We start from the raw sequence: 25155 nt of genomic DNA on the forward strand, positions 1-25155 counted from the left end.
AGGACGCCGACGCCGACGCGGGGCCCGCGAGCCGCCTCCGCCGCGCCGCGCCCCGCCCCCGGCCCACAAGCCCCCGCGCCGCGGCCCGCCCCGGAAGTGCCCGCGCCCCGCCCCGGAAGTGCCCGCGCCCCGCCCCCGCCAGCATGGCGTCCTCCCTCCGCGCCGGCCGGCGGCTGTGCCGGGCCCTGGGCCCGGGCGGGGAGCTGGAGGCGGCCGGCCTGGCCCCGCCGCTGCGGGCGCGGCTGGAGGCGGCCCTGGCCACGGAGGGGGCGGCCGGGGCCGCGGACCCCCGGCCCCTGGTGCCCTTCCGGCTGCTCCGGGAGCTGCACGAGCACCTCCGCGAGCAGGGTGAGCGCCCGAGCCGCGCCGGGCCGCGGCCTCGGGGGAGAGGGGCCCCCCGGCTCCGGCCCGGGCCGCGGCCTCGGGGGAGAGGGGCCCCGGGGCCCCCCGGCTCCGGCCCGGGCCGCGGCCTCGGGGGAGAGGGGCCCCGGGGCCCCCCGGCTCCGGCCCGGGCCGCGGCCTCGGGGGAGAGGGGCCCCGGGGCCCCCCGGCTCCGGCCCGGGCCGCGCGCTGGCCTGACCCCCACAGCGTAAGGCCCCAGGCGGGGCCCCGGGCCTTGCCGGGCTTCCAGGCTCCCCCGCTTGGTCCTTAGGCGCCTGGAACCTCGGGCCTCGGGGCCTCCGAGCCGCCGGGGGGCGGAAAACACCCGCAGGCCCCCGTGGGTAAGGTCAGCCGCTTCCTGCCGCCAGATAGGCCGGGTGGCGCAGTGGGCACCGCACCCGCCCGGGGTCAGGACCCGGGGCCCTGGGTACTCGCCCACCTGTGTGGCCTTGGCCAAGCCACTTAACCCCACTGCCCGGCAAAAAACCAAGAAAAAGAGATTAAGTTAATTCATTTCCACAGCGCCTTGCTTAATTTCATGAGCGGGGAGGGCCGGGCTTGGGAGCCTCGTGAATCTCGGCACCAACCTTCTTTCCTAGGCTCCCCTCTCTTCCTTCATGAGCTCCTGGAAGGCAGTGAGATCTATCTCCCCGAGGTTGTGAAACCCCCCAGGGTAGGTAATGGAGCTGGTTGGGGGCTACCCTTAAATCCTGCTGGGTTTTTATTAGGGTGGGAGAAAGAGGCAGAGAATATTGACCCCTTTTTGCAGACTTAGAGAGCCTGGGTCTACAACATAGACAGCAAAGGAGTGTAGATCTAGGATTGGAGATGGAGAGACTTTAGGCGGGTGGAGGGGAGGTTCAGGTGGAGGTTCGTTCTTCTTCTTTCCTTCTGCCTCAGAATCCAGAACTGGTGGCTCGCCTGGAGCGGATCAAGGTGCAGCTGGCCAATGAGGAGTACAAGCGCATCACCCGAAATGTTTCTGGCCAGGTGAGGCTCCATGGTTCGTCCCTCAAACTGTGGGCAGAGTCTTTGTACCCGGAAGAAGAAGGAAGCAGCCATGGCTTCTGTGCAAATTAAAGTCCCTTCACTCAAAGATTTTCTAATCCAATGGGAAAGAAAAACACAAAAAATACATAGTTTACCCTTGTTTAAAGATGACTTTAGTCATGGCTCTAAAATGAAAACAAAATCATTTCAGCATTAGACCTTACCTTCATTAAATGAGAGATCCTTAGCTTCCCTCAGGACAGATTCATGGATGGACTAAAAAATTCATCCATTAAGTTGTTGGTTCAAACAAAGGCTGGATGAAAGGAGGGTACATTGATGCTCCCAGTGGAGTCATTGTAGGACAGTTGGGGGGGGGCTAATTTCTTTTTGACACCTGGAGAGCTGTTCTAACCCCCAGATCTCTCTATATTTAGAGAATAAATGATGTCTTGGGGGGGGGGTTGGCAAATCTTGGAGTTCATCGACTTGCCCAGCTTAATTGGAGTTAAGGGTTCTTGGAGTTAAGTGACTTAATTACCCATCTAGGTAATTATTAGGTGTCTGCATTCAGATTTGAACTTAGGTCCTCCATACTTCAGGACAGGTGCTCTATCCCTAGCTGCCCCCGTGATTTGGAATCCAGTGTTCTCATTACCCCCAGGAATAAGAGCTGTTTTTAACAAATTTGAAATGAAATTTTTTTTCCAGTTCCAGCTTTCTGTAGATCCATAAAGATAAGGATGACCAAAAGAGAAGACTGGTACAATGGACGTTATTTTTTTTTGGTTCCTTATAATAAACTGTAAAATAAACAATGTGGTAACCCTATTTTATAAATGAGAAGATTGCAAGTCAGACAATTTAAGATGTTTAAGTTAAAGTTCTTACTTGCTGGGCACAGAGTGCTTACATTCTAATAAAAGGTCCACCAAGTACTTTCCTCACAGGTCTTTAACATGGCCACCACAAGTTTTATTAGTACTCCCATGTTACAGATGAGGAAACTAAAGCTCAGAAAGACTGAGACTGGAATCCAGATCTCTTCACTCTTTCTCCTTCACCCAACTGCCTCACGGCACTCTTAGCTAACAAGTGACCACATTGATATAACCCAAGTCAACTGACACTTTGATCAAAGACCAATAGAGAAAATACTCAGCTTATTCAAACAAGGAAGGGAGGGGAATCCAATTCACTAAAGCTTGGAAGTAAAATCTGGGGCAAAGTTTTCCACTGCGTAACCCGGGCTTCCTGGACACTGGTAGAGTTTGTGCCCTTGTCTGCTGATTGATTCTCTCAGTGATTTGATGATAGATAGGAGTATTAGGTTAAAGTTGGCAGTGAGAGAGAGTGAAGGGGTTCCTGTCTTCATCCTAAGGACAGATGAAAGGCCCTGAGACATTCCACACTATGGCATGCCACCTTCCTTTTCTTCCCAGGCTCCAAGGCGGGATGGGACTCTAGCTGACTTTGGACGGCAAGGTGAGACACTTTGGGGAGGCACAGGGTCGGGAAGCCTCCTTCCCTTGTCCCATCAGAGAAGCTGGATCCAATCTTCCCTGTTTGAGCCCCCTGAGCACCCCTCGTCTTGCCCTAAACTGTTTGAGATTCTTTCTAAGGGAGACCTGATTGGAGGTGGGGGTGGTGGGAGAGGGTGTGTGAGAGGCCTGCTTCCTTCGATCAAGATGCCTCCGAAAAGCTATGATGCTGAGCTTTCTATCCCATCTCCCTTTGGCTCACAGTGAGGTCAGTGAAGGCAGTGGTCATCGCCATCTTCAACTTCATCATCACTGTGGCAGCAGCTTTTACCTGCACTTACCTAGGAAGCCAGTTCATCTTCTCAGAAATGGCAGCGGTAAGGGGACCTGGGCAGGAGGAGTGTGCCAGATTGAAGGGATGGGGTCCACCTATGGAATGTGGGAGAAGGGTGACAACCTAGCCTTTAGATGAACAATGCAGAAAGAGACTTGTATAAAACAAGGGTGAGCAGTAATCCTAAGCTTCCTCCCAGTCTAGTGAACACTGCTCAGACATAGGAAGGTGCCACAATTTTCTCTGTAGTGCTGGGGGGGAGGAAGGAGAAAAGAAGAGGTTCTAGGGTCAAAAACTAGTGAATGTTGCCATCATTCCACTTTTTCTTTCTCCCAGAGGGTGCTGGCTGCTGTCATTGTTGCCTCCATGGTGGGTCTGGCTGAGCTCTATATCATGGTCCGAGCTATGGAAGGAGAACTTGGAGAGTTTTAACAAGGGCTCTGCCTCCACATGGATATGAAGCATGTTTTCAGGAGTCCCGAGGTGGAGGTGGAAGGAGGGGAGGGGACTTGTTTTCTTCAACCATCCCAACTTTCAGAACCTTGACCTTCCATGTCCCTCCTCACTCTGCCTCCTTTGCACTTGGCCTGGTATTAAGGTCCAAGGAAGAGGGCTGGGGTTATATCCCATCCCTGACTTCATCCTCACCCCCATCCCCAGATCATCTGAGCCCTCACTCCAAACACAGCTGCTTGCATTAGAACATCCCAGGGCTGCAGTCACTGGCCACACTCCAAGGTGGTCAGCAAGTGGAGTCAGAGGAACAGCAAAGAATACTGAGGCAGCAAAAAACCTTCAGATCCAGCCTCCAACCAGGATCTCACAAAAGAATTGCCTTTTGCTCAGTTTAGCTTCTGCTTCTATGTTGGCCCTAAGAGTTCTTGCTCTTCCTCTCATGCATCTTTGCATAGTTATCTATATCTGATCTGTATCTATATCTGATTCTTCTGAGGCTTCCTGTCTTCAAAGCACTGTGGACTCTGCTTCCAAGATCCAGGAGAAAGCAGAGCTAAAAGCTGAATGTTTATTATTTTTTTTTTGCAAGGCAAATGGGGTTAAGTGGCTTGCCCAAGGTCACATAGCTAGGTGTCTGAGGCTGGATTTGAACTCAGATACTCCTGACTCCAGGGCCAGTGCTCTATCCACTGTGCCACCTAGCTACCCCTGAATGTTTATTTTTAAGCACAGAAATCCCTGCTTTGACTCCTCTTTTGTTCAGGGAAGGTGGCTTCTATCAATCTCCTCTAGTCCAAAAAGAAGAGATGATGCTTGTTTTTGAAAAATGTGAATTTGTTGTAGTGTGATCAATATATTCAAGAAGTTTGAGCATAACACAGATTTTGTGTTTGCTTCTACTCCATTTCATCTGCCAGAAAACTGCACCTCTATCTTATGGTATGAGGAGAGCTGGTCTGTCTCTATATCTTCTCCTCACCTTCCTCTCTGGGTAGGACCCACCCCTGACTCAGGAGTTTCTACCCTCTCCCCAGAAGTGCCCAGACTCTGACAACCCTGGGACCAAGCAGAAAGTACCAGCCTGAAGCTGCAGGCACTACTGCTATTTATTGTAGTATTTATGTATTTCTTAACCATTTAATATGTATAAAACTGCTACCATTTCTATTGTTTCTTATTTTAATATGTCACTGATGAAAGTTTTTGAATGATCTTTTCCTAACCCCTTTTTCCCATAAACTCTGGATTTTGTTACCAGACTTTCCCATTGCACTGTGATTTTTAAACGTCTTGAGGCTTTGTGCATGCTGCTCTGATGTGGCCTCTGTGGTGGCTTCATGTTTGAGCAAAGCTATGTGTGTATCCACACAGGTATGTTTCAGTGTACACAGAATATGCATCAAGTTCTCCGTCCTTTTTCAGACCCTGCTACCCAAAAGGCTCCCTCACTGTTCTGCAACCGAGCCCAAAGAAAAGATTTCTGGCCTTCAATATACTTTTCAGTTTTTATCATGTCTCGATAGGATTCATACAGCTTATATGTGTCTACACTGGGGTGTCCCTGGGGCTCACAGAATAGGGGAGGTGATTATGGGAAAAGGCCTTTTCTTCAGTGCCCATCAACCAGATCCCTGGCCTCTGAACACCCCTCCTAAATCCCTTCCCTAACTAGGGGATCTCTGTTATAACCTGGACCAGTTAAGAGATTAGGCAATGGAGATAAAGTCCCAGGAAGCTCCATCTCCACTCCCCCACCCCACCCCCAGCCACTCATTTGCAGAACAGCTCCAGATTAAGGTAGAGGGGTTTGATTTTATTTGGGAGATTAGTTGGTATTACAGCTGATGGAAGGGCTGAAGCCCACTGCCCTCCCTTTCCCATACCCTCTTATGGACAGGATCCTCTAGCTGTTGTCAGGTGGGCCTTGAAGCCTGGGGTCAAAGTACTTCTAATTCAAACCCAGATAAGCTCAGGGCTCTGGATTTCTCTTTATTACTTTAATAATATTTCCTCAGCAGGAAAAATAATATATCCCCCTCTGGTCACAGAGGTGCCGTGGTCCAGATTAATTTGTCCAGTGTGGGAGAAGGGAGTGGGAATATAGGAAGGGGAGGTTAACCCTCTATGAACTGGATGACAAGATCCATGGACCAGTTGTTGTCACCACCAGCTGGAAAGCAGAGAGATGGGCAAAGCATTCTAATTACCCAGCTCTTTCTGTTTACATTTGGATTTTTAATTAACGGGATGGGGGTGAAAGGGATTTGGACATCTGCCTTCAGAAAGAAAATGTAACTGGATTGGGATGGGAAGGGGGGGGGGTCACCAGGGAGGTTTGACCTGCCTGGAGAGTTAAGTTTAGAAATGGAATTGTCATCCCTAAGAACCATCTACTCCCCCAATCCCTTCCAAAGGGATCTCTCATCCACAGTGTCTAGCTGCCTACATGATGTATTGTATGTCATTCTGGAGATTTCTTTGGTGTAGGGTTGTTCTAGTTAGGTGCATCTGATGGAGCATAGGCTCATTGAGGTCTGTGCTCCCAGGTCCAGGAGGATGCAAGGATATTCCATCGTGGGCCTGTCCATGCAGACCTCTTTAGCTGATTCTCTGCCCTGGGTTTCCCCCATATACTCAGCTCAACTCTCCTTTTTGGGTTTTGTAAGTGATGGGGAAAGGAGGGAAGAAACCTACGTCAGACTTTCCCCCCTCAAATAACTTATTTAAGGAAGAAGACTGAGCAAGGCTGTAGAGGGTTTCCACAGTCAAGGAAGAAAGTTCAGTCTAGGATGAGAGAAGAAAAAAGATCCCTAAATCCCAGATTAGGCATCATCTAGATTGGTGACAATGGCTGCGTTATAGATTAGGTCAGAGAGGCTGCCCAGGGAGGTCTGGGTGGCACCACGCTCCCTTCGATGGAGTGGTCCTAGAGGTTTGGACACCCCCCCTGGTGAACCTACCCCCCCAGGGCCCAGTACCTTCACCCTCATACCACTGTGCCCTGGGGCCAGTCCAGGAGCAGGACAGAGGGGCAGCCGGCCTGAGTTGGGATTACTATCAGGTGGTGAGGAGTGTCCCCAGCTCTCAGGGTCCTGGGGATGCAGAGGGTTGTTGGTTGGAGGGAGAGTTCCCTGGGGATCTTTGGTCCAGGAGCCTAGGCCTTCTGGTTTCCTGCTCTTGATTCTTCGAGCCCGACGGTTCTGAAACCAAACCTGGGAATGAGGAAGGACAGTTACAGCTTCTAACTCCATTGAAAGAAAAGGAAAGAAGGTAGCAAAGGAAGGAAGAATGGAGGGAAAGGAAGGGAGGGGGGGGAGCAGGAAGGAAGGAGAGAGGTGGGAGGGAGGGAGGAAGGAAGGAAGGAGGAAGGAAGGAAGGAAGGAAGGAAGGAAGGAAGGAAGGAAGGAAGGAAGGAAGGAAGGAAGGAAGGGTGCTCACAAAGCACAGTCTGAGGGTAGGGTGGTTCAGATATGACCTGACAGGATGACCTGACTCAGGAGTCCTGCTTCCCAGCTCTTTAAAGAAGGTTGGAGGGGAATAGGGAGAAAGGGCAAGGCGAGCAGCTTCACCTGGATTTTGGCCTCGGGAAGCCGGGTAAGCCGTGCCAACCGCTCTCGGGTACCGATGTCTGGGTAAGGTCGGGCTGCAAATACCCTCTCTAACTCTAACAGCTGCCCCCTGCTGAATGTGGTGCGTTTCCGGCGTCTGGTGCTTGGCACCTGGGCATGACCTGGAAAGGCCAGGACTGCTATAGACATTCTAGAAATTGCTCTAAACTGATCCTTCTAGTATTTCTCCCTCACCTCCATTTCCTTTTTTCTTTCTCTTCCCCCTTTCCTCAACTTTCCTCTTAAACTCAAAGCCCTTCCCTAAATCTTCCCATCTCCCCCTCAACTTTCTCCCCAATCGTTCCTCCAACTTCCCAAATTCCCACCCAATCTTTCAGCACCCAGTCTCCTTTGATCATTCCCCTTCCCCTCCACCCCGACTCCCAGCCTCACATTCCCCCTGCCATCCTCCCATGCAACCTCAAATCCTTCCCCATCTTTCCACTTCAAGCCCGTGTCTCCTCCAGTCAACCTGTCAGTCTCTCCCCATCTTCTCTTCAGCCACCGACTCCCCCTTTCTTTTTTTGAACTCAACATTCACTCCACCCTTTTCCAAATCTCACCATCAAATTCCTCGTCATTCCCAACTCTAGTCTTCTCTGACTCCCTACTTAATTTCGCCACAAAAGCTCTATTTTATCTCTTCCTTCTCCGCCTTATCCATGGAGCTACCCCCATTTTTTCCCACACATACCCCTCCTACAACCTCCCACTTCCTTCTGACTCCCTTCAGCCCCACCTGCCTCTGAGGCATCCTTTGGAGGACCAGAGATTGATTCCCTTCCTGGGGAGTCGATCATTGAGCGGAGGAGTCGGGCCATGATTGGGGTCTGCCTTGATCTCCTTTCGGGGGTCCTGTCTTCTTCGGATCCAAGAGAGCTCCCAGAGGTTCTTCCTGTACTCTCCCCTAGCCCTGGACAGCAGAACCACCTCCTCCCCCCACTTTAGCTTTTATCCTGCTCAGCCCCGCCTCCGGAATGAAAAAGAGATCCCTATGGGGGAGGAGGGCAGAGACCCCAGGGTTCTAAATCCAAAGGCGAGAGGGAGGGGACTTGGGGGGATTGGGTAAGGGACAGACGTGATAAAAGAGTTTAGAGGGAAGGGGGACTCCCTCCTCTCCGTTGCACCACCAACCTTCTCCAATCTGCCTAATTGCCCCCCACACCCCAGCTAGCACTAATAGAATAAGGTTTGCAAGCACTTGCAGATATCCCACTGAATCCTCACAATGACCCTTTGGGCAAGTGCTGTTGTTATCCTCATTCTGCAGATGGGATCTCCAGGATCACGTAGCTAAGGAAGTAACCAGCAGATTCTAGACTCGTCTCTCTCATTCCCAGTCCAACAATATATCCACCCACTGTGCTACCTAGCTGCCTAATAACCTACACTTAGAATAGCACTTTGAAGTTTGCAAAATTGTTTGTGTGTGTGTTTGTGTGTGTGTGTGTGTGTGTGTATTGTCTCTTTTAATCTTCACAAGTGAGGTAAGCTTCCTATTGTACAGATGAAAGTGTATTGACCGACTCCATGCTAAACTCAACATTCCCATCAGCTACAGCCAGGCTTCAATTCCCTCCAGTCTCCTAAAGCTCCTCCTCAGGTCACCAGGGACTACAGGATCATGGTCTCACTCTCTCTGGTCTTGCCGCCTTCTACACTTTTGCCCACTCTTAGTTTCAGTGACTAAGAAACTCTTCTCTAGTTCTCTTCCTACTTCTCCAATTGTTTCTCCTTTCTCTTCTTCCAGGTTTTCTTTTGCTACTAACCCCTTAATCTAGTGGCTCCCCTGGGTTGGTTCTGTTCTTTCTTCTCTGCTTTCACCACCCTTTCAAGCTCATGAAGTCCCATAACTTTGATGATTATCCCTTATGTTTTATTTTTTATTTTCAGTTAGTGATTCTCCTTGCTCTTCCCAGTTCTCCCAGTTCTACATAGCTCCAACTAATATTTATTGAGCCCCTTTATCCCTAAACTCTCTGAGAGTCCCTCCTGTACTTGACCTGGTTGTGCCCTCTTCATCCCAAATTCAACATGTCCAAAATAGAACTCATGGCCTTTATCCACCCCCACCCCACAAAAAAAAAAAACCTGCTCAAAGCTAAGCTTCTCTATTTCTTTCCATGACAATACCATCATCCCTGCTGCCCAGTTCAAATTCTTGCAGTCCTTCCTCTCTGTCTCCTTTCTCTTCTTTACATCCCATATCCATTTGAAGAATAGGCAAGTGACTTGCTCATGGCTGCACAAATAATACTGGCCAAAAGTGACTTGGAATCACAAGCCATTTAAAAAGTGATAAGTGAGAAACATTAACTCCAGATAGGTCTCCCTCCCCAGCTCTCCACACATGATGGACATCCACTCTGGCATCCCTCAAGGATGTCACCTCACACCTCCCAGAGTTGTTTTGAGGAATAAATGAGATACAGAAAGTGGTTCATCAACTTCAAAATCACTCAGGAAATATCACTCAAGGGTGGGTTTTTTTTTCACCAGAATAGATGAAGTGAAGAGGGTATTTCAGGCAAAGGCAAAAGCAAAGGTCGTTGTGGGGCAGATGATGGTGGGGAAGAATAATAAGTCCAGTTTGGAGATATAACTGAGGAGCTGAGCCCCTTCTGTTCCTCCTTTATGAAATGATGGATCTGGATGAGGAAATCTTTAAGAGTGGCTTTCTTGTGAAACGCAAAGGAAGAACTCTACTGAGAAATAGTGGTGTTATAAAAACAAAGGGTATCAATAAAATAGTAACAGCAACATTAATTTTAATAATAACAGTATAGTAATAATAATAATAGTAATTTATTAAAATAGTATGCTAATAATAATAATGGTAATTTATCAAGTTATAATTTTTTTAACTTTCACTTGGTAGCTACTAAATAGGTGTTTGTTGACCATAAAGAAGAGATTTGAATACATCACTTTCTTAGAACAGGACCAGGACCTACCTGTGATTTCTTGATATAGAGTAGTGAGGTCAAATTGAAACAGAAAGAAATCATTGCAGGGCACCGATTGACTTAGAAAACCACAAGTTAATGTTTTCAATGTTGTATTGTACCTTATTTTTAAAACATTGTCCAATTACATTTTAATCTGATCTAGTCTATGCTCTGGAGTTTTGCAATGGTGAGTTTGACACACTAGAATCCCTATTGGTGTGGGGGAGCACCCATCTGTTGTTTGGGGGCACTGAGAGGTTGATGGATTTGTTCAGGGTAATATAGAACCCAAGTTCACCTGGCTTCAAAGTGTACTCTTTGTCCATTATGCCAAACTCCATGTCTTTTTTGGGGGGGGATGATTTCTGTTTTTGTGAGGCAATGGGGTTAAGTGACTTGCCCAAGGTCACACAACTAGGTTATTATTGTCTGAGGCTGGATTTGAATTCAGGTCTTCCTGACTCCATGGCATGTCTTTTTTTATGGCATTATTTTTGTTTAAGGGGACACCTAGAAAGGCTCAGCATCATTTTTAGTGGCAGGAAGTGGGTGAATTTGGGATTCCTTTCCCTCCCCATCTCTCAGGCTCCTGACCTCTCCCATCCCAACTCTAAGAGAAATGCTTCAATCTAGAAATGGAGCCTTGAATAGAATCTGCTCAAGGCCAAGGAAATAGATTGGATCAGCTCATACAGGTTACCTTCTTAGAGAACGGAAATACCAAGAGATTAAAATTATTAAGGGGCTGAGGAGAAGGGGACCAGGGATCACAGGATGATCTCAGATAGCTGATCCCCACATTCTTTAAGCTCTGACAGGCACAGGTTTCTAGACACCCCCCCCCCATCAAAGAATCATACTAAGAAGGATTCCAGATCTATGAGGAACATCACCAGGGCCATTGTGTCTTCTCCCTCTCATAGCTACCCTGTACCCTGATCATTGATCCTGCTAACCCTCCTGGATATCACCAGATGCCTTTACCAAGATAGATGCCCCCATCCTCATAGAATTCAAAGAATTTCAGTTGTGAAAAGAACTTCAAAATCCGTCTTGTCCAACACACACACACACACACACACACACACACACACACACACACACACACACACATATAGTTGAAAAATAATTCCCTCCTATAATTCTCACTAAGTGGACATCCAACCTCTCTCTACATGAAGACCTCAGATGAGGTCAGTAGATCCCATTGCTTCCCGACTCAGCCCATTATACTTTGGGATGGCTTTCAGGGATAATCTACTTAAACCCTTTCATTCTGAGCCCTGAAACAGATCGGGATTCCTTTTGTACATCACACTGTCATTCTCATAATAGCAAACATTCTTATAGCACCTACTATGTGCTAAGAGGTTTATAATCCTCATAGTATTATTATTGTCCCTATTTTATAGGTAAAGAAACTGAGGCAGACAGAAATAAAGTGACTGGTCAAGGGGAACACAACTAGGAAATATCTGAAACTAGATTTGAATTCAAATCTTTCTGACTCTTACTCCACTGCTCTCTCTACTGCATTTACCTAACTATCCCCTCACAACATTTTGAACGCTTTAAAACAGATACCATGTCTCCCTAAATCTCCTCCAGAGACAAACATCCCCAGTTCCATCATGGTCTCAAGGCCCCTCGGTATCCATGATATAGTCACTCCCTTGAATGTTCTCTAGCAAATTCTAAAATGTCACACCAAGACTTGAAGACAATGTGCTCTCTTTCCCATCCTTCCTACCCTTTCTCCTCCACCACCAGGGATAGAGGATTCCTCAGAATACAGATGCTAACACTATGAAGAAAAGAAAAGATGGACCTCCCTGCTTCCCTTCCTCCCTTTGTTGAGGTGACGGATTAAACATTGCACAGAGACTCAATCAGATTCAACTGATGTTTTGGTCAATTTGCTGTTCCCCCTTACACCCCTTCTCTTTCTTTTGTATTCTTTGTGACAAGGGAAAACTCTTTGGGGAGCAGGATAGATGTAGGTAAGTGAGGGAGATTGTAAACATAAGACAGGAAGGGCATAATGACATATCTGTGATCCCTGTGGCGAATACAGGTTGAAGCTGATAGATTGAATTTCTGAGCTGAGCTACATTGGACTAAGCCCATCTAGGATCCCATTTTGTTCAGTATGGGTAATAGTAAAGTCACCAGGAGGGGGATTTTGTCTAAGAAGGAAGGAACTGACCCAGAACAGAAACAGAATAGAGCAAAGCTCCTATGCTGATCAGATTGGAACTGACCCATCAGTAGTTACTCCTGCATTTCCTGCCTGAATATATCTATTAGTTTAACATTAAAAAACAAAAACAAGATCATGGCAATTGTTCCTGTCACTGCTTGGCAAATAGAGGGAGAAGAAACACAAGCAGTGTCAGATCTTATATCCTTGGGTTCACAGATCTCATGAAATTAAAAGATGTTTGCTCCTTGGAAGGAAATCCATGGCAAATCTGGACAGTATATTAAAAAGCAGAGGCTTCACCTTGCTGACAAAGGTTTGATTAGTCAAAGCTATGGTATTTCCAGTAACAATATGTGGTGGTGGATTGGACTGTGAGGAAAGCTGAGTGTACAGAATGAACTCTCAAATGGTGGTATTGGAGAAGGCTTTTTTTTTTAGTTTTTCAAGGCAATGGGGTTAAGTGGCTTGCCCAAGGCCACATAGCTAGGTGATTAAGTGTCTGAGGCTGGATTTGAACTCAGGTACTCCTGACTCCAGGGCCAATGCTCTATCTACTGTGCCACCTAGCCGCCCCTTGGAGAAGGCTTTTGAGGGTGCCTTGGATAGCAAGGAGATCAAACTAACCAATACTTAAAAGAAATTAATTCAGACTATTCACTAGAAGGATACATTCTAGAGCTGAAGCTTCATACTTTGGCTACATAATGAGAAAAGGTCCTGATATAGAAAACAAAAGGAGAAGATGACAGCAGAGGAATAGATGGATAGATACTCTCATGGAAGCAAAAAGTATTAGCTTGGACAGCCTTTGGGAGACAGTGGAGAATAGAAAGGTCTAGTGTGTTGTGGTCCATGAGATTATAAAGAGTCAGACAAGACTAAACAACTGGACATTAACACACACACACACACACACACACACACAACCCTATACATCCACTACCATATACATGTATGTGCATATATATATGCACATACATATATACACTTTGCATGTGTGTCCCAAAATCCATTGGTAAGGGACTCTCTTCTTATTTGTGGAGATCAATATTCTATCCTACTTAAGGGGTAAGACCAAGTTGCTGAGAGAGTTTCAGTTCTCAGACAGTCCTCTTTGAGTTCCTTTTAGGGCTTTTCAGGGTAAGTCCTCTTTTTTGGGACTCATCAAACTTCAATCTTTCTTTCTTTTCCTTTCGCTCTTTCTTTTCCTTTTGCTTTTTCTTTTTCTTTCTTTCTTTGCCTTTCTTTGCCTTTCTTTCTTTTTCTTTTTTCTTTTCCTTTCTTCCTTTTTCTTTCTTTCTCTTTCTTTTCCTTCCTTCCTTTCTTTCTTTTTTCTTCCTTTTTCTTTCTTTCTTTCTCTCTCTTTCTTTCTTTCTTTCTTTCTTTCTTTCTTTCTTTCTTTCTTTCTTTCTTTCTTTCTTTCTTTCTTTCTTCCTCTTTTCTTTTTTGGATTTTTGCAAGGCAATGAGATTAAGTGATTGCCCAAGGTCACACAGTTAAGTAAGTACTAAGTAACTGAGGTTAGATTTGAACACAGATCCTCCTGACTCCAGGGCTGGTGCTCTATCCAGTGTACCATCTAACTGCCCCCTCGATTTTTCTTCAGGACTCTCCAATTACTTTGGGGATTTCTGGCTTTCAGCTTCAAGAGAAAAGGCAGAAAACCCAACTCCACTTTTGGTTGCTGAAGGAAAAGACTGGGAAATGTGAGGGGAATTGGCCATCTCCTTCGTGTCCCTATTCTCAACATGCAATTGGAAATCAGAACTCTTTCTTGGTTGAGCAGAGTTATCTTATTTCCAGTGGGCAAGTTTCTTCACTCTATATTGTTTTCTAGGTATACTTACTCTGATTTCTGTTTGTTTTTTTTATGATTTGAATAAAAAAGTTTATTTGCTATGTTTATTCATTGAGGAGCTTGTATTTGGTGGGAAAGGGTCTTGGATATAAAATTTGGGATCTTTCTTCCCCCAGTAATAACAAAGTGATCAAAAGTTAACTCAAACCCTATCATGTCCCTGGTCTAATAATATTTAAGGGCACAGATAGGTATTCTTCTAGCTCAGGATCTCCCCTCTCAGAGGAGAGCAGAAAGCAGTCTCTGGCCCCACCTACTTTCCTCTCCTAGCAGGAATGAAAGCATCCCCTGGAAAAGGTTTAGGGGGAGAAGAGGTCAAAGATGTCTATGTTACCTTGCCATGTGGGTCCCTTTCTTCACATGGAGTTCACCCTCTCTTTCTCACCACATACACATAGATATAGACATATCGAGAGAGAGAGAGAGCCCCAATACATACAGTTAGCATTTATAGAAATGTGGTACATATGCTATCACTTTTGATGATCTCAAAGACCTAGTAAAGTAGATGCTATTATTATCTCTCCATCTCTCCAGCTCTTTCAGCTCTGAATTATTATCACTATTTTACAGATAAGAAAACTGAAATTAAAAGTTTATTATATGACTTGCTCAAGGTGGCACACACAAGTTGATCTGAGGCAGGATTTGAACATATATCTTCTTGACTCCAAGTCCAATATCCTACCTTTTAGCTACCATGTGGTTTAGGGGTATTGAGCACTGGCCTCAGAGTCAAGAAGTTCTGAGTTCAAATCTTGCTTCAGCCTGACACTTAATAGTTGTGTGACACTAGGCAGATCACTTAACCTCTTGATGCCTCTTGTACCTCATCTGCAAAATGGGCAGCAATTGGATTCATTAATTTCCAAGATTCCCTTTCAGCTCTGAATCAATGAGCAATAATACTTTCTCAAAAATACTACAGGGACCAAAAGCACTTTATTATTAAAAGTGCACACACAATAATAGGGACAATGTTTCCTTTGGTCTTTGTATGTCTGACATGGTTCCCGAGCATAGTATACCCTTCATAAATCCTGATTGGGTTGGATTGGATTGGGTCAGAGTAGACCCCGGGAGACACTTGGGCTGTAGTGGTTCAGTTCATTCCTGAAGAGATGGACAACCCAGCCAGTACTTGGCAGTGGAGCGTGGGTACGGAGGATTCATGGCGTCCACCCTCTTGGTTCGAAGATTAACCCGGTAATACTTGTCTGAAAGAGAACAAGGAATTTAGATAGTAAAGCTTCGACTCATCTCTCCAGCTCAAACCTCTCCCAGGTCCCAATTGGTCTCCAGAGTCCTATCTCAACCCATCTGCAAAAGGTGGTGGATGTCTGGATGGCGTTTGGAGGGAGAGGGGCAGGAGAGACTAAAGCTTCTTCAACCTCATGGCCAGGCCTCCTTTAAACTGAGATGGCAACTGGAAATAGTTTGCAGACTTTGCCCTGGCTTTGGGGGAGGGAGAAGAAGAGAAGAGCAGAAGGAGGAGGAGGAAGAAAAGGAGGAGAGGCAAGAGAAGGAGAAAGGGGAGAGAGGAAAAGAGAGGAACGGAAAAGGAAGAGGAGGAGGAGGAGGAGGAAAGAAAGAGAGGAAAAGAGGGAAGGAGAAGAGAGAGGGGAACACACCTCCCACAAAGAAATAGATGCTCTGGACCGGCTCACAATGGGATGGTTGGAACCATTCAAAGTTGAGGTCTATGTCATAGTCTCCCCCATATTCTTCTGATGAAAACCAGCTCCAGATGTCCCGGGAGCGACGAGAGTGGCGATTTCGGGAACGGTAGCGTCTGCGGTTGCGGCGCCGCTTGGCCTTGGCCTTTGCCCTGGACTTGGACTTGGACTTGTGTTTGGGAACCCAATCAGAATGGGTAGAAGATGGGGAGGAGAAATATATGCGACCAGCCACAGCAGCATCTACACTATCGGGCACCCCATGCCAGTCCTCACTGATCAGCCAAGGGCCTTTTGTCCCTTCTGGAGGGTCAAACAAAGAATGGGTCATTGCAAAAGGTAGCTCATAGAACTCTCTATTTGTCGGTACTCTTGTACTTATCTCAGAAAACAGACATTCTTGTACTCATCTCCCTTCATCAAATATCAGATGCCCAAGGTGTAAATGAGCTCAGAACCATCTAGTCCAACCCACTCGTTTTAAACAGAGAGCCAATGAGCTCTAGAAAAGGGCAATGACTTCCCCAAGATCACGCAACTGATAACTGATGGAATAGAATCACAGATCTAGAGCTGGAAAGGACCTTACAATCCAGTCCCTTTGATTTGCTGCTGAGGAAACTGAAATCATGAGGAGTCAAATGTCTTTCCCAAAGTCACACAGATAGTAAGTGGCAGAGCTGAGATTTGAACCCACTTTTTCTGTCCCAAAACATTCTTTTCCACCATAGTATGAATTAGATATAAAATCTCTTGTCCCTTCCATCATACCAAATCCTCTACTATTTGCCCCATTCTCCAGAAGACCACCTTCAAGGAAGCACTCCCCTTGTTCCCCAACCTTGGAGTTTGGAGGAAGGGAATCTTCCCATTCCAATACTCTAAGTTCCCCTTCCACTTTCCCTGCCCAGCACCAGAACCCTCCTTCTTTAGACTGTGCCCCTCTGAGCCACACCAGACAAAGTCCAAAGTGTGGGGTCTGAGTTTAGTCAGATAGGATCATAGAAGCAAAGTCTAGGACTAAGCAAATAGACATTGTAAGGTCATAAACTGTGGGTTTCCTCTGGGGCCTCCTGCTCTTCCCCACCCTCCTATACCTCATTAGGATCCCAGCTACCACCCACACCAAATAGTGATGGGAAGAAGAAACAAGGGGTTGACTATGGCTAGGGCTGAGGGCCCAGGTGAAAGAGAAAAAGGGAGCCTCAGAGATCCTGCTGTTTCCCCATTGCATTGGAAGCTCCTTAAGATTCAGTCATTATCTTTTTGCCGTTCTCTTTTATTTCCCCGGTGTTTTGGATGGTGCCTGGCACATATAAGTGCTCAATAAAAACTTTTGGACTATCTGTCCACAAATTGTCTGTCTATGTAGAGGGCACATAAGATACCTGATTCATCATCCCCAAAGAGGATTTCAAAGAAACTCATCCAACCAGCTTTCTGTAGCACAGCAAAGTGTTCAAACACTGTGGACATCGTACTCCCCTCACACTCCTCCTGGCTGGGCTGATGTTGGAACTCATATTCCCAGTACTGATTTCCTAAGAGATAGGGCAGAACAATCATAGAATGGAAGTGACTATCTGGTCCTATGTCCTTGACCAAGTTATTCTCCTTCCCTAGGCACTGGGTCCCTCATCTAGATAGTGAGAGCACTGGCCTAAATAATCTGCAGTCTCTCCTATTTCTAAATCTATAGTCCTATAAAGAGCAGAATTAAGGGATAGAAACAAACAATTATTGATATTCTTATTCATTTAACTGGATGGTACAGTGAACACAGTGCTGGACCTGAAGTCCAGAAGACTTGAGTTCAAATCCAGCCTCAGTCACTTTCTAGTGACCCTAAGCAAGTCACTTCACCTCTGTCTGCCTTAATTTCCTCACCTAAAATGGGGACCATAATAATACCTGCCTCCCAGCTAGGGAGATTAGCATTATTGTGAGGATCAAATGAGATACTATTTGTAAAGTGCCTAGCAAAGGGTCTGGCATCTTTGTTCAATAATTCACTCATGCCTAACTCTTCATGACCTTATCGACTATTGGCAAGTCAATACTGTCCATGGGGTTTTCTTGACAAGGATACTGAAGTGGTTTGCCATTTCCTTCTCCAGTAGATGAAAGCAAACAAAGATTAAATGACTTGTTCATGATCACATAGCTAGAATCTGACACTGGATTGGGTCTCAGGCCCAACACTTCATTTAGCAAACTACCTAACTGCCAGGTATCAAATAGGGGCTTAATTAATTCCTGTTCCCTTCCCTATTCTAGACCCATTTTCTTTCTTTTTCTTTTAGACCCATTTTTCTTTTTTGTTTGTTTTTCTTTTTTTTATTTTGCAAGACAATAGGATTAAGTGACTTGTCCAAGGCCACACAACTAGGCAATCATTAAATGTCTGAGGTCAAATTTGAACTCAGGTCCTCCTGACTCCAGGGCTGGAGCTCTATCCACTGTGCCCCCTACCTGCCCCTAGACCTATTTTTCTAAGTCATTTCAGCTAACCCAACCTCCTCCACAAAAAATGAAGGGTTTGAACTAGATAATTTTTAGGATCCCTGATAATTTTTTTGTTTTGTTTTTTGCAAGGCAGTGGGGTTAAGTGGCTTGCCCAAGGCCACACAGCTAGGTAATTATTAAGTGTCTGAGTCCAGATTTGAACTCAGGTGCTCCTGACTCCAGGGCCGGTGCTCTATCCACTGCACCACCTAGCCTCCCCAGATCCCTGATAATTCTTGTTGAGATTTTCCTAGGGTTTACAAAACAGTTTACATTTAGTCACCATTTGATCCAGTTGAGACTTAACAAGGCTAAATTGTTATGACATGGATTCATATAGCTAATAAGTCTCATTAGTGGTATTCAAACCCAGGCCTTTTTGGGGGGGTATAACTCCCTTACCAAATTGCCTCTCTGTTGTTCCTATTGCTTTGGATGAAAGCCATTGGAGTAGGAGATGAAAAAAGAAAAATTGATGCTAATTTTCAACACTGTCCTACCATGGTGATGCAGAAAAAGACTTTAGCAGAAACAATTACATAGGATCCTTGACATGAGTGGCTACACATAAAGGGCATTAGTCTTAGAAAATGGAACAAATGTACTCCTAAGTTCATGTGGATAACAGCTCAGCTGATTACATGGCCTAGATCCCCCTTCTCCTTTTCCCTCCTCCCTTACTACTCCTCCCTCAAACCTTTGAAGAAGTAAGCACGCTCTTGACCACTATAACTGTGGGCAGGGAGGGCCACAGCAGCATCTAGATTGTCTGGAATGTTCCTGAAGCCATCTGAGATGTTCTTTGGGAAACCTGGGTCCAGGATGCCATCCTCAAAGCGCCAGTACAAGTGGTCCTGTAGGAAGGGAGACTGAGATCCTAGATCCTAGCTGAAAGGGATCTCTGAGGTAGTTCCTTCATTTTTACAGTTAAGGAAACAGGCTCAGCAATGAGAAGTGACTTACCCATAATCACACAGGTAGAGAATAGCAGTGAGGATCCAAATCCAATTGCTCACACTTCAAATCAGAGGCTCTTTTCTCTATATATTACACTGCCCTCTAAAGAAGATTCCTCTCCCCAATCTCAAAAGGCTGCCTATCTCCTGCCCTTGGAGAGCCAAGAGTGTCCTCAGCCTCAGAGTTAGTATCAAAGAACCCAGTGTTTGAAATTAACCCATCTTCCTTTGCAAATCATTCTGTATCTTTTTTGCTTCTTATCTCTCAAAAGGAATATGTAACCCCTCTCACCTCCTGAGGTATCCACCACCAATTCCTTCCCCTTGGGCCTTCTCTCACCAGACCCACATTATTTTCACTCTCACCTTGAAGAGATAAGTTTTCCCCTGGCAGTTGATCCTTGTAAAGGCAGCATCAATGGGCCCTTCAATGCCCCAGACATCCTGTATTAGTTTAGGGTACCCAGGAAGTACACTTTTTTCATCCAGCTCATAGAAATACTTCCCTGAAATTTCCAAGGTGGAGACAGGGAGAGAGGATATTGAGTAGACGTTTTTTTTTCCCAAACCTAGTACCTCCCTCTCCTCCCTTTAGCCCCTCCAGCTCCTCTGGCTCAGTATCCCCTGGGCACCTCGGAATGCAAAAAGGGAGCCATTTTTGAGGTCAGTGAAGGCATCAAAAGGTTTCCCATTGCATGCTTCTTCCTTTTGCTCCTCATCTCCTCCTTCAGGTATTTTCAGTGGAGTTTCAGTGAGGGTTTCCGAATTGAGGAGCACAGTGTCATCAGTCTCCTGGGTAGTTTCTGGTCTCAAGCTGGGGAAGGAATCTGTTGGGGTGAACTGCATACTACTGGCAGTGGTTCTGATAGAGGTAGTGATAGTGTCGGTGACTGGATCTATGGTACTGACATCAATGTCAAAATCAACATATGGGTACTCATCTTCAGGCAGGGTAAACACATCTCCTCGGGTCACTAGGGAAAGAAAGAGATCTGAGCCTCTCACACTGGCATGGCAGAAAAGTAAATTGTTAACAAGGAAAATGGGCGTCTGAAGGTGGGGAGAGAGATTGAATCCCCTGCCATTGATCCCACCTAGAAAGAAAAATTACTCTTCTCCCCCCATTAGAATGTAAACTCCTTAAAGATAGGGACTGTTTCTGCCTTTCTTCAAGTCTCTAATGATTTACATAGTGCCTAGAATATGTAGATGCTTAATCAATGTTTACTGAACGATTTATTAACTACATTTTGGCGCTGCTCCAACAATAATAGTAATCACAACAATTGTTCTTTTATACTGCTGTAAGATTTACAAAGCTTTTAAGCATATGATCACAAATCTCCCAGTTCTGTAAAATATTATGGCTACGATTAGCCTCATTTTACAGATGACGACCCTGAGACCTAGACTTACCAATGATCAAAGTAAATTGCTAAGATAATTTGAAATGACTTCCCATTCCCACCCTAAACAAGTCGCCCAGATTCCTTCCTAAATCTCTCTCCCAGCAACTCTATAATATATATTGTGTCCAAGTATAATGGGTAGGGAGGCAGGTACCATACCTTTGGGTTTGCAGACTTCAACATAATCTGTACAACAGCTTTGATAGTAGGAACATAATTCATCACACTGGCACTTCTTTTTGGGATTGAACCCTTCTACGCAACGGCCTTGGCATGACTCTGGATTGGGTGGGGAGGGAGACCAGGAAAGAAGAGGACATCAAACTTGTCTCTGCTAGGCAGCTATCCCCAAGCTCCCAAAACCCTTCCTGCCTATGACTGCCCTTGGGCAGAAAAGTGAAACAGCATATGAGTTGGTGCCCATTCCCACCTCACTCACCTTGATCAGCTGAAGCAGCACAGACAAGGAGGGCTACTAGGAGGGAAGTGGGGGACATGTCCCTCTGTGTTGGGACTCAGACTGTTGCTAAACTCTGAGAATTGGTGAGCTCTGAGTGAGGGATAAACTGAATAAGCAAGGGGGAGGGAAGGAAGGAGGAGTTGCCCTCACTCTGTTTGCCCAACCTCTTCTCTCGGCCTTTCCAGTGACCGAAAGGTCAAGGCCATCTACCAGAGGTGTCCTAGTTAAAGAAGGAATACTATTGGGAGGAAAATGGAATTCTGTATAAAGCTGAAATTTCTTTGTTAATCAAGGAATGGAAAATAAATCACATTCATTAGATTATATAGCAAAATAATCATTTTAGGATTACTTGGGAATTGTAGCCTCAGGATTGGTTGGGAATTTTATTTCAGCAGTGTTTCATAGTGGCTAGAGCCCTGAACTAGGAGTCAGGAAGACTCAAGTTCAAATTCTGCCTCAAATAGTCAAACTATTTAACTTTTCTAAGTCAGTTTACTCAACTATCAAATGGGGTTAAAAATAAATACCTACGGCACATCTTCTTTTGGGAGGCCAGTCAGGAGCATGATCCTCTAAATAACTTTTCTTGCCTCTAGATCCTTCTTTACTGCCTATCACCTGATGGTTCATCTCCCCTTTAGGAGCTCAACCTGCTCTTGGGGAGCATGATCTCTCAACTAAATAATCTTTTTTTTTAAGTTTTTTTTTGCAAGGCAAACGGGGTTAAGTGGCTTGCCCAAGGCCACACAGCTAGGTAATTATTAAGTGTCTGAGACTGGATTTGAACCCAGGTACTCCTGACTCCAAGGCCGGTGCTTTATCCACTACGCCACCTAGCCGCCCCCTCAACTAAATAATCTTGCCTCTCTCTCTCTCTCTCTCTCTCTCTCTCTCTCTCTCTCTCTCTCTCTATATATATATATATATATATATATATATATATATATATATATATATATACTTACTGCTTATTCCCTCAGGGTGGCTGCTGCTATTAATTTCTCTCTCCCTTAACTTATACCAACCTAACTTATACCAACCTTTTTGTCCCTAAAAAAAAAATTAAGGATTATTGTGAGGCTGAAATGTCTTTGTGTATATAAAATGCTTTGTAAAATTAAAAAAAATTTTAGAAATAAGAACTAGAATAATTATCATCTTGTCCCTTCCCATCCAGATTCTCCTTGTGGACTTCCAAGGGGGAGTTCACCACCTTCCTTTGCCAGACAGCTCTAACTCCTTCCTAATATTAAAAAAAAATAACTAATTCTTTGGAGCAATGAATGCTACAAAGTTTTACTCTCTAGAAAGATACAAAATTAGTCTAATCTTTCTTCCACCTCTTCTGATATTTGAAGACAACTCTCATGCCCTTCCCAAGCCTTCTCTTCTCCATTAGCACCCCCTATTTCTTCAACCATTCCTTTTTTTCTCAAAGGACACTGTTTTGAGTTCCACTCATCTGTTCTGGTTAGATTAAGTGGTAAAGAAGAAAAAGTCCCTAGTGGAGTAGGGAACCTGCAAAAATCTGGAGTACATCTGAATTTCAACCCTGACCTTTCACCCCTTTCCTGATGGTTACTGGTTAACAGAGCTCTGGAACCTGAGAGGGTGAGGGGGTAGGAAAGAACAATATATTCAGTCTCTTTATGAAATGACCTAGAGAGAGGTGGAGATAAGAGAGTGGGAGAGGACTTTTGATTTATAAAATTCTGTCTTGCTCTTTCCTGTCTTCAGGAGCATTATTTCTACCCCCCCTCTTTATGGGGTCCTGGAAGGGATATCATTCCCTGAGGGCTATCCAGTCCCTGGGAACCATAAAATCAGAGGATTTTGAAGTAAAAGGGATCTCAACTCAATGATCATTTTGCAGGAAAATAAAACAAAATAAAGCTCTTAACACAAAGTGAAGGGACATAATTCACCAAAGGCAACACTTTTAGTAAGTAGCAGAACCAGAATTAGTACCCCAGAAATCTATGATCCCAAATCCAATCTTTCCAATAAGCCACCTAAGGGAGAGAGGCAATAAAACTTGAAGCAGACTAAAGCTTTTCTCTCTTGAGGCCCCAAGAGAACAGGTTTGAACTTCACCAAGGAATACACTGAGGCAAGAGCAGGGAACAATAGGAGTCCCATCCCCAGTACTCCAGTGAGGACAAAAGGTTAGAGAAAGATTAAGAAAATGCAGCTCAAGGCCTGGGAGTCAAATGTGATTGATTTTTTTATAAGGTTTTGCTTCCATTATTTTTGTTTTTTAATTATGAGGATGGAATCTTTCAGGTCATCTAATCCAAAGACCTCATTTTACAATTGGGAAAACTGAGTCCCAGTCACAGAAAATAACTTACATGTAGAACAAAGCTGAGATTTTAAATTAGATCCTCTGATTCCCCCAAATCTGAGAATTCTCTTCTATACTTCTGTGCGTTTTAAATATATATATATATAATATATATATTATATATATATATAAGTTCTTGATGTCTTTTTATTTTCATAACAGAGTATTCTCACACTGGCTAGAGAACTCTCTCTTGGGACAAACAGAATAAGCATAATTTACACAGAACCTATCTCTTTTAGTATACACAAGCTTTGTATCCACAAACCCCCAACTCCACCAAGTGGAAAGAAGTTTCACCATTTTTTTTTTTTTGGCTGACACTAATCACAATCTGACCTCCTGTTAGTATCATTTTCTTTCATTATTGTAGCCACTGTATGTATTATTGCCCCAGTTTTGCTTTTTTTTTTTTTTGATCTGCAATCTTGAATTCCTTCTATTTCTCATTTCCTAAATGGCAAGAATTCTGTTACACTTGCCATAAAATGTACTACTACTCCCTGAGCCAATTCAAGAACATTCCCTTTGTTTCCATTTTATTAACAGCCTTCTAACCACTGCACCACCTGGTGATCAGCTAATGAATTGTACATAAAATTACATATATTCTACATTCTGATCCCTATCTGGCTACTGGACCCTAATGGCTCTGGGAGGAGAAAGTGAGGCTGATGACTTTGAATAACCTCCCTGGCTCCCTTAAATCCAATTCACTTGCAAATCATGACATCACCTTCCCGATGAAGGGCAAACAGCAACAGTAATAAATTCAACAAATAACTTTCAAAACTGTCCTGGACGTCTTCTGTTCTCTCTGCAGTTGATCTTGACCTTTTTTGACTCTGATTCTAGTACTGGATGTATTCACTCCCCTACTCTACCCACTCCCGCCACCCCTACAAAGAGACAGAAAGAAGGTTCTCAAATAGAACAAAATGTCCATGGCACTTTAATGGTATGGGGAAAATGGAAACACAGTAAATGTTCATGGATGGTGTTGGAGAATAGTTTAATAAAATGTAGAATGCAAATGTAACAGTATTATTGCTGCCCCTTGTTTAGTTATAAATTCTTCTTTTAACCTTAGTTATGAGAGGGTCTTTCATTCTCCTCTAATATTTAATATCATGTGCTCTTTTATATTGAGGATGTTTATCCATTTGGATCTTTTTTTGTGGCATGTGATGTAAGCTGTTGGTTTAAACTCATTTTTTACCCAACTTTCCAGTTTTCTCATTAGTTTCTGATGATTGGCAAGTTCTTTCCCCAGTAGTTTTATTCTTGAGTTTGGGGTAGCTGGGCGGCCCAGTGGATAGAGCACTGGCCTTGGTGACAGGAGGACAGGAGTTTCAATTCAGCCTCAGACATTTGACTCTTACTAATTGTGTAACCTTGGGTAGGTCACTTAAGCCTGATTGCCTCTCATCCAAGGGTCATCTCCAATCGTCTTGATTCATGTCTGGCCACTGGACCCATGTGACTCTGGAGGAGAAAGTGAAGTTGGTAACTTAGCACAGACTCACCTCACCCAAATTCAATT

At 44.9% G+C, this 25155-nt stretch overlaps 3 protein-coding genes across 3 annotated transcripts; 1 reads left to right on the forward strand and 2 right to left on the reverse strand.

Annotated features, from left to right (window-relative positions):
* The first annotated feature begins 143 nt into the window (after positions 1 to 143).
* On the forward strand, positions 144 to 4899 carry VMA12 (vacuolar ATPase assembly factor VMA12). Its single transcript, XM_074189035.1, has 6 exons — positions 144 to 348; positions 981 to 1054; positions 1282 to 1371; positions 2814 to 2856; positions 3117 to 3229; positions 3523 to 4899. Exons 1-6 carry the CDS (start codon positions 144 to 146, stop codon positions 3616 to 3618), a joined length of 621 nt encoding a protein of 206 aa, XP_074045136.1. The 3' UTR covers positions 3619 to 4899.
* A 1388-nt stretch (positions 4900 to 6287) lies between these two features.
* Positions 6288 to 8071, reverse strand: SEBOX (SEBOX homeobox). The gene is made up of 3 exons (XM_074190400.1): positions 7990 to 8071; positions 7212 to 7372; positions 6288 to 6854 (listed from the first exon to the last, which is right to left on the reverse strand). Exons 1-3 carry the CDS (start codon positions 8069 to 8071, stop codon positions 6465 to 6467), a joined length of 633 nt encoding a protein of 210 aa, XP_074046501.1. The 3' UTR covers positions 6288 to 6464.
* Positions 8072 to 13576: 5505 nt separating this feature from the next.
* VTN (vitronectin) lies at positions 13577 to 21372 on the reverse strand. Its single transcript, XM_074189036.1, has 8 exons — positions 21245 to 21372; positions 20965 to 21084; positions 20029 to 20370; positions 19763 to 19902; positions 19138 to 19294; positions 17324 to 17476; positions 15891 to 16238; positions 13577 to 15476 (listed from the first exon to the last, which is right to left on the reverse strand). The coding sequence occupies exons 1-8, from the start codon at positions 21300 to 21302 to the stop codon at positions 15367 to 15369; spliced, it is 1428 nt and encodes a 475-aa protein (XP_074045137.1). The 5' UTR covers positions 21303 to 21372; the 3' UTR covers positions 13577 to 15366.
* Between the last annotated feature and the right edge of the window lie 3783 nt (positions 21373 to 25155).

The sequence above is a fragment of the Macrotis lagotis genome, chromosome 5 (assembly GCF_037893015.1).
Source record: "Macrotis lagotis isolate mMagLag1 chromosome 5, bilby.v1.9.chrom.fasta, whole genome shotgun sequence".
NCBI lineage: Eukaryota > Metazoa > Chordata > Mammalia > Peramelemorphia > Peramelidae > Macrotis > Macrotis lagotis.